Source organism: Arachis hypogaea, chromosome 19 (assembly GCF_003086295.3).
Source record: "Arachis hypogaea cultivar Tifrunner chromosome 19, arahy.Tifrunner.gnm2.J5K5, whole genome shotgun sequence".
Lineage (NCBI taxonomy): Eukaryota > Viridiplantae > Streptophyta > Magnoliopsida > Fabales > Fabaceae > Arachis > Arachis hypogaea.
In genome coordinates, this window is record NC_092054.1 from 111,784,584 (window position 1) to 111,795,310 (window position 10,727).

The 10,727-nt window shown below is 34.9% G+C and overlaps 1 protein-coding gene and 1 non-coding gene across 2 annotated transcripts; one reads left to right on the forward strand and one right to left on the reverse strand.

Moving 5' to 3' along the window:
• Window positions 1-633: 633 nt before the first annotated feature.
• Window positions 634-741, forward strand: LOC112781608 (small nucleolar RNA R71). The gene has a single exon (XR_003192375.1). It is a non-coding gene; the product is annotated as a small nucleolar RNA R71 (small nucleolar RNA).
• Window positions 742-8,126: 7,385 nt separating this feature from the next.
• On the reverse strand, window positions 8,127-9,038 carry LOC140182314 (protein FAR1-RELATED SEQUENCE 5-like). Its single transcript, XM_072228478.1, has 3 exons — window positions 8,790-9,038; window positions 8,581-8,699; window positions 8,127-8,496 (listed from the first exon to the last, which is right to left on the reverse strand). Exons 1-3 carry the CDS (start codon window positions 9,036-9,038, stop codon window positions 8,127-8,129), a joined length of 738 nt encoding a protein of 245 aa, XP_072084579.1.
• Window positions 9,039-10,727: the final 1,689 nt, after the last annotated feature.

The following is a 10,727-nucleotide window of genomic DNA, read 5'->3' on the forward strand; positions in this document are numbered from 1 at the left end:
CCTTGTTTCAGTCATGAAACCGAGAGTGGTCTTAGATAGATCAGAGACTAAGGTTGCTAAGTCAGAGAGGCTTTGCTTAGAATTCTCTGTCTGTTGCTCAGAAGATGATGGAAAAGGCTTGCTATTGCCAAACCTTTTCCTCCCACCATTATTATTGAAGCCTTGATTAGGCTTCTGCTTATCCTTCCATGAGAAATTAGGATGATTCCTCCATGAAGGATTATAGGTGTTTCCATAGGATTCTCCCATGTAATTCACCTGTTCCATTGGAGGATTCTCAGGGTCATAGGCTTTTTCTTCAGAGGAAGCTTCTTTAGTACTGCCGGATGCAGCTAGCATTCCAGTCAGATTCTGAGAAATCATATTGATTTGCTGAGTCAATATTTTATTCTGAGCCAATATGGCATTCAGAGTATCAATCTCAAGAACTCCTTTCTTCTGAGTCATCCCATTATTCAAAGGATTTCTTTCAAAAGTGTACATGAATTGGTTATTTGCAACCATGTCAATAAGTTCCTAGGCTTCTGCAGGCATCTTCTTCAGATGAAGAGATCCACCAGCAGAGTGATCCAATGACATCTTGGACAATTCAGACAGGCCATCATAGAATATACATAAGATGCTCCATTCTGAAAGCATGTCAGAAGGACACCTTCTGATCAATTGCTTGTATCTTTCCCAAGCTTCATAGAGGAATTCACCTTCCTTCTATCTGAAAGTTTGGACTTCCACTCTAAGCTTGCTCAACTTTTGAGGTGGAAAGAATCTGGCCAAGAAAGCATTGACCAACTTTTCCTAAGAGTTCAGGCTTTCTTTAGGTTGTGAGTCCAACCATATCCTAGCTCAGTCTCTTACAGCAAAAGGGAAAAGCATAAGTCTGTAGACCTCAGGATTAACCCCATTGGTCTTGACAGTGTCACAGATTTGCAAGAATTCAGCTAAAAACTGATGAGGATCTTCCAATGGAAGTCCATGAAACTTGCAATTCTGCTGCATTAGAGAAACTGATTGAGGCTTAAGCTCAAAGTTGTTTGCTCCAATTGCAGGAATTGAGATGCTTCTTCCATAGAAGTCAGAAGTGGGTGCAGTAAAGTCACCAAGCATCTTCTTTGCATCTCCACCATTGTTGTTATTTTCGGCTGCCATGTATTCTTCTTTTTCAAAAATTTCTGTTAGGTCCTCTCCAGAGTGTTGGGTTTTAGCTTCTCTTAACTTCCTCTTCAGAGTCCTTTCAGGTTCAGGATCAGCTTCAACAAGAATGTTCTTATCCTTGTTCCTGCTCATATGAAAAAGAAGAGAACAGAAAAGAAGAGGAATCCTCTATGTCACAGTATAGAGATTCCTTTATGTGAGTAGAAGAATAGAAGAATAAAATGAAAAAGGGAGAAGAAGAAGAATTCGAACATAGAGAGAGGGAGATGGTTCGAATTATAAGTAGAGGAGAAGTGTTAGTAAATAAATAAAATAAATAGAAAGAGATAAGAGAGAGAGTTATTCGAATTTTTAATTTAAAAGAAAGGAAAATATTTTTGTTTTTATTTTAATTATGAATTAGAATTCGAATTTTAAAAGAGGGATAAAATTAAATTAGAATTTAAAAAATTAGTTAATTAAAAAGAATTTTGAAAAGAGGGTTGGTGATTTTCAAAAATTAGAGAGAGAGAAAAGTAGTTAGGTGGTTTTGAAAAAGATAAGAAATAGTAAACTTTTAAAATCAAACAAAAAGTCAAGTAGTTAATTGAAAAAGATTTGAAAATCAATTTTGAAAAGATAAGAAGTTAGAAAAAGATTTTGAAATTAAGTTTGAAAAAGATATGATTGAAAGATATGATTGAAACTTATTTTGAAAAAGATTTGAAAAGGAAATTAAAAAGATTTGATTTTTGAAATTAAAGTTGATTACTTGACTAACAAGAAACTAAAAGATATGATTCTAGAATTTAAAGATTGAACCTTTCTTAATAGGCAAGTAACAACTTGAAATTTTTGAATCAAAATATTAAATGTTAGTAATAAATTCAAAAATATGAAACAAAAATAAGAAAAAGATTTTAAAAATCAATTTTTAAAATTTTTGAAAAACATGAAATAAAAATGAAAAAAGATTTGATTTTGAAAAAGATTTTGAAAAGATAGGATTTTAAAATTGAAATTTTGACTTGATTAACAAGAAACAACTAAAATTTAAAACTTTTGACTAAATCAACCAAAATTTCGAAATTTATGAGTAAAATAAGGGAAAGATATTATTTTTAATTTTTTTAAATTAATGAAGAAAGAAAGAAAGAGAAAAAAAAGATATCATTTTGTTGTTTTTCTCTTTTTTTTTTCATTAAACAGCAAAAATGAAACAAAACATAAAAATTTAATATCAAAACAAATAATGCATGCAAGAACACTTTGAATGTCAAGATGAACACCAAGAACACTTTGAAGATCATGATGAACATCAAGAAAATATTTTTGAAAATTAAAAAAAAAAAGACATGCAAGACACCAAACTTAAAAATTTTTAATGTTTAGACACTATGAATTCGAAAATGCATATGAAAAACAAGAAAAGACACAAAACAAGCAAGTCACAAGATTAAACACAGAGAATCATCAAGAACAACTTGAAGATCAATGAAGAACACAATGCATATATATTCGAAAATTAAAAAAGAAATAAAACATGCAATTGACACCAAACTTAAAATTTGACACTAGACTTAAACAAGAAACATAAAATTTTTGGTTTTTATCGTTTTATTAATTTTTTTGTATTTTTTTCGAAAATTATTTGGAAAAAGAAAATAAATAAATTCAAAATTTTTAATAAGAATTCCAGGATTCGTGCAATGCTAGTATAAAGCTTCGGTCCAAAAGAATTAGACATGGAAAAATGGCCAGCCAAGCTTTAGCAGAGCATTACATATAACAGCCAAATTGATGGGAACCAAAAGGCTCTTACAAAGATAAGTGGAAACCTCGGTCCAAAAGATTAGACATGGCTTAGCAGCCAGCCAGGATTCAACATATCTTATGAAACTCTAGAATTCGTTCTTAAAAACACTGAAGAACATATATATATTTTTTTGAATTTTTCAAAAACATTAAATTTTTTTTGTATTTTTTTTTAAAATAAAAATAAAAAGCTTAAACATAAAATAAAATTACCTAATCTAAGCAACAAGATGAACCGCCAGTTGTCCAAACTCGAACAATCCCCGGCAACGGCACCAAAAACTTGGTGTGGCAAAATCGTGATTCACACTTTTCACAACTCCGCACAACTAACCAGCAAGTGCACTGGGTCGTCCAAGTAATAAACCTTACGTGAGTAAGGGTCGATCCCATGGAGATTGTCGGCTTGAAGCAAGCTATGGTCATCTTGTAAATCTCAGTCAGGCGGATTCAAACGGTTATGAGGTTTTGATAATTAAAATATAAATAAAACATAAAATAAAATAAAGTTACTTATGTAATTCATTGGTGGGAATTTCAGATAAGCGTCTGGAGATGCTTTGTTGCTTCTGAACCTCTGCTTTCCTATTGTCTTCTTCTAATCATGCGTGCTTCCTTCCATGGCAAGCTGTAGGATCCTCTCAGTGAAAATGGTCCTCTACGGTTTCTGCACGGCTAATCAACTGTCGGATTTCTCGTCTCGGATGAAAAATACCAGGCACAGCTACCGCATGGCTAATCATCTGTCGGTTCCCGCTAGCGTCATAATAGAATCCATTGATCCTTTTGCACACTGTCACTGTGCCCAACATTCGCAGGTTTGAAGCTCGTCACAGTCATTCCTTCCCAGATCCTACTCGGAATACCACAGACAAGGTTTAGACTTTCCGGATCCCAGGAATGCTGCCAATGATTCTAGCCTATACCACGAAGATACTAATCTCACGGACTCGGTCCGTGTATTAGATATCCAAGAGAATATACTCCAGCTGTCGTCCAATGACTACGTTGAACATCATGTAGACCGCTTTGTGGTTGTCAGGCACGCGGATCTTGGCTAAGTGAGTAACGAAGATTGGGTGATTGTCACGGGTCACCCCTTCATTCTAACTTAACCGAATTAAGTACGAGAGTATATCTTGGAGAAGAAGCCATGCATATTTGGAGAAGAAGACAGTAGGAAAGCAGAGATTCAGATGATAGAGCATCTCTGGAACCTCAGCCTGTTTCTCATTACTGAATTACAAGTACCATTTATTTCATGTTATTTACCTTTCATAAACAAAACCATTTTTATCATTTATATCCTGACTAAGATTTACAAGATAACCATAGCTTGCTTCAAGCCGGCAATCTCCGTGGGATCGACCCTTACTCACGTAAGGTATTACTTGGACGACCCAGTGCACTTGCTGGTTAGTTGTGCAGAGTTGTTAGTTAATATTATTTCCATTGACTCTAATCTCTTGCTAATTCAATTAGTGAGTTGATTAGGATTCTTGGATTGAGATTAACTAGTCTTATTTGACTTTCTCTCATGGAAGATAACTTTACACCTTCTTCCATGTTGGGGATGACGAAATAAGATAAATTCTTGTTACTTATTGTTATGATTAGTGACTAGGATAGAAAATCTATATTCTCAATCCTAGCCATGAATGTCTCTCTTTATTAATTGCTTTATTTGATTGTTTTCTTTACTTTTCTTGTCATTTATTTTCTTGCCCCTTCTATAAATCAAACCCCTCGTATTCCTTCCTAGCCAATAATCATTCACAAGCAATGAAGTATTTAAACCCCGGGTCATCTCACAAGCAATAAAGTGAATGATTATTGGCTAGGAAGGAATACGAGGGATTTGATTTATAGAATGGCAAGAAAATAAATGACAAGAAAAAGTAAAGAAAACAATCAAAGAAAGCAATTAATAAAGAGAGACATTCATGGCGAGGATTGAGAATATAGACTTTCTATCCTAGTCACTAATCATAACAATAATTAACAAGAATTTATCTTATTTCGTCATCCCCAACATAGAAGAAGGTGTAAAGTTATCTTCCATGAGAGAAAGTCAAATAAGTCTAGTTAATCTCAATCTAAGAATCCTAATCAACTCACTAATTGAATTAGCAAGAGATTAGAGTCAATAGAAACAATATTAACTAACAACTCTAGATCGCCAATCTAAATTGGATATCAATGACTCAAGATTGCCTAATTCCTCTTTCCAAGCCAAGAATGCTCAAAGAGCTACTCTAACACCCAACCAAGCATTTTGTCAAACACTTGGAAGGCATAAAAAGAAAGCACAATAAATTGCAAGGAAATATAAATTCTAACAACTACCAATTGCTAGGAATTAACAATAACTACTCAAATCAACAATAAAAGAACATCAAACATCAATTGCATTAAAGACAACCAAATCCAACAAGAGTTCATCACTAAACTAAAAGAGGCATGAAAAGGGAAATTAACACTACAAACTAAGAGAATTGAAATGTAGAAACAAGAAATTGAAGGTAAAACAAGAATTAAACCTTAGATCTAAGATGCAAAGTACCCTAAGAACCCTAATTCTAGAGAGAAGAGGGAGCTTCTCTCTCTAGAAACTAAACTACATGATGCTAAGCTACCACTAATTGCTCCCCCTTTGCTCAATCTTCAATTTTGCATGAAATACCCTCAGAAACGAGTTGGATTTTGGCCTGGGAAGCTCAGAAATCACCCCCAACGAATTCACTTTAAGTGAGTCACGTGCCGAGCATCACGCGTGCGCGTCGGTGACGTGCGCGTGTCGCTGGCAAAAGTTCCTCCTCACGCGTACACGTGGGTGACACGTGCGCGTGGCTTGCAAATCTTCAACTCACGCGTACGCGTGGATGACGCGTGCGCATGGCCCTTAATTCTCCAAATGCTCATTTCTTCATGAATTCTCCATTTTGCATGCTTTTCTCTTCACTTCTTCCATCCAATACTTGCCTTATGAACCTGAAATCACTCAACAAACACATCAAGGCATCGAATGGAATTAAGGTGAATTAATATCACCAATTTAAGGGCCTAAAAAGAATGTTTTTATACTTAAGCACAAGTTAAGGGAGAATTACAAAATCATGCTATTTCATTGAATAAATGTGAGAAAAGGTGATAAAATCCCCTAAATTAAGCACAAGATAAACCACAAATTTGGGATTTATCACTCATCTGAGATGTTAATTTATATATCTATTGGAACTGTTTGGCTGCTGTTTTATTCCAAGTTCTCGGTGATTGTAATCAGTGTATTTACCAATACATTACGAGTGCCAAAAGAACATAGTGAACCGAAATTAATACACTGGGAGAACCGAAAGTTGCAAACACACTGTACAGAAATTCGAAGAGCTAAACCCTGAACCCTGAACCCTGAACCTTGAACCATAAACCCTAAACACTGAACCCTGAACCCATAAACCTTGAACCCCTGAACCCTAAACCCTAAACCCTGAATCCTGAACCCTGAACCCTAAATCCTAAACACTAAATCCTAAACCATAAACCCTGAACCCTAAACCATAAAACCCTAAACCCAAAGCCATAAACCCTAACCCCTAACACCCTAAACCCTAAACCTTGAACCCTGAACCCTTAAACACTAAAACCCTAAAACCCTAACCCCTAAAACCTTAAACCCTGAACCCTGAACCCATAAACCCTAAACCCCTAACCCTAAACCCTAAACCCTAAACCCTCAACCCTAAAACCTGAACACAGTGAACTGAAATTAATACACTAGACGAATTGAAAAACTGCATATATCAATATAGAATTTCACAAAAAAAGTGACTATTTATTAAAGACTAACAACATTTAGAAATTAACCCTGCTATAACCATGGTGAACTAAAATTTGCCCATGGGTGAACAAAAATGTACATTAATAAAAACTAAAACTTGTACAATCCTCTCTTAGATAATTCATATCTGGTGCATTGTAAAGAGTGAAGCTTGACTGAATCGATGATCCGGAGTCTAAAAGGTTCAACTACAAAAGACATAATTAATTGTATATTAGAAAAATGAACAATTGAATTTTTAACTAATCAAAAGCAAGTCAATTTTACCTCGCTTGGAGCTGTCTTTTTCTTTTTCTTCATGGCATTTGAGATCTTTTTTTCCAGGTCTGATCCAAGTCTATTCTTGGGCCGACCTCTTGTTTTGACACGTGGTGGGCTTTGAAGGTCATTCACATTATTTAGTGTCACTTTTTCGTGGGTTAACAAACTTTTTCCTTTGCTTCTCTCTTGATATTCTTCCATCTCCGCCATGACCTTGTCAAATGCTCGGTGCAAAATTTTGGTCAACTCTTCAGACTCAGATGCAAATTCACATATATTGTGCGACCGAAACACCAATTTGTCAAATCTTTTACTTCTTGGCTCTAGTAGAGGTTCATCTTGGCTGCTCTTGATGTATGTATGCCTCCTCTTTATGTTCTTGCTCCAATGTTCTAATATGTATTTCGGTGCCATGTTATCCACTTGCTCAAAGCTTAGGACGCTTAGGGAATGGCGGCACAATATGCCCCTAGACTCAAATAGCAAGCAATGACACTTTACATCTCGTGATACTGCGTCGTAGGTGACAACAAACGTTTTGAATGTGGAGTTGGAAACCTGCTCTATGACTTCATATGTTGTGAAACCTAGGGTGGAATGCATTGATCTTGTGATACAGTTCACTTTACCTCTGAATTGAGCTTGAACTTCCCTGAACTTATCATGGGTATATACATGCTGAAACTGTGCCTCTATTGATGATTTTGTTGCGCACGGTATCACTTGTGTGAAAATCTGCAGCATCGAATTCTCTCTCTACTTGCTCTCTGCTTGCTAGGCAATTATCGTATTGCTTCACGAATTATCTCAAGGAGCAATTCCATGTGATGAACTTGTTGAAAAATGAATGCATGCTCTCACTCTTTTGTGTGTTTCTCATTCTGGCCCAAAAGTGGTGATCCAAGTAAACTGGAATCCATAAATGTCGATCCTCGTACAGCTCTGCAAACCAAACCGAACCCATAAGGTGTGGTGAACCGAAAACAGTGCATGCTTTGGGAAAAAAGATATGAACATGAAAATAATTCAAATTGAAATCTCAATTACCTGAAAGCCACTTGTTGCCTTCGAGGCCGTACTTTCAGAATAAATCGATCCAGTTTCTGTCAAATGCTTCTTTTGTGTTCGAGTTCCAAACAACATGGCTCATGTCTTGTTCAATTTCATTGTGTCCCTTGTATCCATTTAATTTGCTTGGGATCTTCTTCATAATATGCCAGATGCACCAGCGGTGAATTGTTGTTGGCATCCACAGCTCAATTGCTCTTTGAATCGATGCGCATTGATCGGTAAGAATACCTTTTGGTGCTTTCCCTCTCATGCAACGTAGCCAACACTCAAATAGCCATTTGAATGATTGGATGTCCTCATTTTTCATCAGCGCGCATCCAAGAAGTGTCGACTGGCCGTGGTGATTCATGCCCACAAAAGAACCTAAAACCAAATTGTACCTGCATAAAAAACAAGCAGACAGTGGTGAACCAAAATATATACACGCATTGAACATCAAAAATATATATGAATGAACCGAATACCTATTTGTGTTATAGGTGTTGTCAAATGAAACCACGTTTCCAAAATAATCAAATGCAGCCCTGCTTCTTACATCAGCCCAGAATGCATGTTTAATGTAGTGATCGCCTTCAAGGTTGAGCTGAAAGAAGAAATTTTGGTTCTTCTCTTTCATTCTTACTAGGTACTTCCCAAATTCTTTGGCATCGTCTTCTTTAGAAATATTCCGTACTTCCCTTGTGATGTAATTCATCACATCCTTTTCAATAAAACCTAGTTCACGGTGGCTGTCAGCTGTTGCCACAAATGATTGGTAAGTTTTGCTCGGTCTGATTCCAGCTTCCTCATGGGTTTTGATGGTGCGACGCACAAACATGCTAAGCTCCCTGTGTTGTTTGAGCATCTCAACCTGGTCTGGACAACAAAGATGTGAGTGATTCAAAACAACTTTGAAAATTGTCCAAAGACCAACATCCTTCATTATGTGTACGTAAATTCTGGCCGGACAATTTAACCCAGCTGAAGGGTTTGTCTTCAAAGTTGGAGATATCTTGGATTTCCACCTCCCCTCTCTGGTGCATACAATTAGTTGATTTTTAATTTTGTCTCCGTCTCGAGTCGTGTTCCTTATTTTTGAAGAAAAACCGGCAAGTTTAGAATAATATTTGTAGAACTTTCCAGCTTCTTTTAGTGTCTTGAAAATCATTCTCACCTTTGGGACAAATTTTTCATCCACAACACAGCTGGTCTGCACGGTGAACCAAAATCTTAATTATGGTGAACCAAAATATTAATTACTTTGAAAGAATTATATAGTACTTAAGGAACAAAATATAATATATTCGTATAATTTTTTTTACTCCTTTCTGCATACCAAACCGAACACATGCACATGGTGAATCAACTCTTTAGTACTTACCAAACCGAAAAGTTACTCACAGTTATTCACATTCACAGTTACTCACAGTTACATATTATCAATTCAATTCAGATATAGATCACCTCAGTCCATTCAATTCACTTCAAATAAAATTAGCAATTTCATTCCATTCAATTAGATTCAAAATTCAATAATTCAAACCTCATCAAATTGATACGTTTTAGAAGAATTATCCAAATCGTACTCGTTCAATTGATTTGAAGTTGATTCATTCATTGTTTCAATTCAGAAGTGCAGATCGAAGAAGAAGATGAATGACGAAGCTAATTACGTTGAAGTCAATCCAGATCCATAATGCAGAGAAGAAAAACGTGAATAGAGGAGAACAACAAATTTAATTAGGTTGAAGAAGAAGAAGGAGAACAGGAAGAAGAAGAAGAAGAAGAAGAAGAAGAAGAAGAAAAAGAAGAAGAAGAAGAAGAAGAAGAAGAACAAGAAGAAGAACACGAACAGAGAAGAAGAAGAAGAAGGTACTTGGATCACGCAAAAGAAGGATTACGTTATATACGTTATATGAGGCGTGTGTAAAACAAACAAGTGTGTGGGTGGGAAAAAACACGTGGAGTGGAAAGTACTTGGATACCATCCATGTAATTTTTACATGGATGTAGAGCTTTTTCGAAAAAATAAAGCCTATATATAGGAATAACGAAAAACTCAAGTAATTATTTATTGGTTTTTATGGTTTCTATTACGCTTAATGAAAATTGAGCGATTTAAAAAGTAAATACTGAGGTGACATGCATGCGTATATTAATATAGGAAGAATATATATTCAGAAGCATTTCTCTATTATATCACTTATTTACTCACAGCCTTAAAATCTTCAAGAATATACAGTTGTATTATCATTCAAGCCAAAAATTCATCCTTTATTTTCATTAAATATTTAGATTAATTCAGTTAGATGAGTGTTTTAATAAAATGATAGGCTATTATTATTATTATTATTAAAATGAAGAAAAATATAATTAATTGATAATTAGTTTAATAATATATTGAATATTGATTTGATATAATTATAATAAAAATATTTTCCTAAAATAATATAATCATACACTATTCATAAGCTAATTATAATGCAATTAAAGATATTTTTATAAAATAATATCTACTTACTATATTTCTGTTACACTTTGTGTATATCATCAAAAGATGTATATTTCATTTTTTTTTTCTATATAAAATCTGTTTTTATCGTCAAAGAAATTGTGTTTAGGTAAACAATTT

Excerpts from the sequence above, each read along its gene's own strand:
- LOC140182314 (XM_072228478.1), bottom strand. The coding sequence starts at position 9,038 with ATGAAGGATGTTGGTCTTTGGACAATTTTCAAAGTTGTTTTGAATCAC. Across the intron at positions 8,700-8,789 it reads TGAATTACATCACAAGGGAA|CTCAACCTTGAAGGCGATCA; the intron begins GTACGGAATATT and ends TTCTTCTTTCAG. Across the intron at positions 8,497-8,580 it reads AACACCTATAACACAAATAG|GTACAATTTGGTTTTAGGTT; the intron begins GTATTCGGTTCA and ends TTTTTTATGCAG.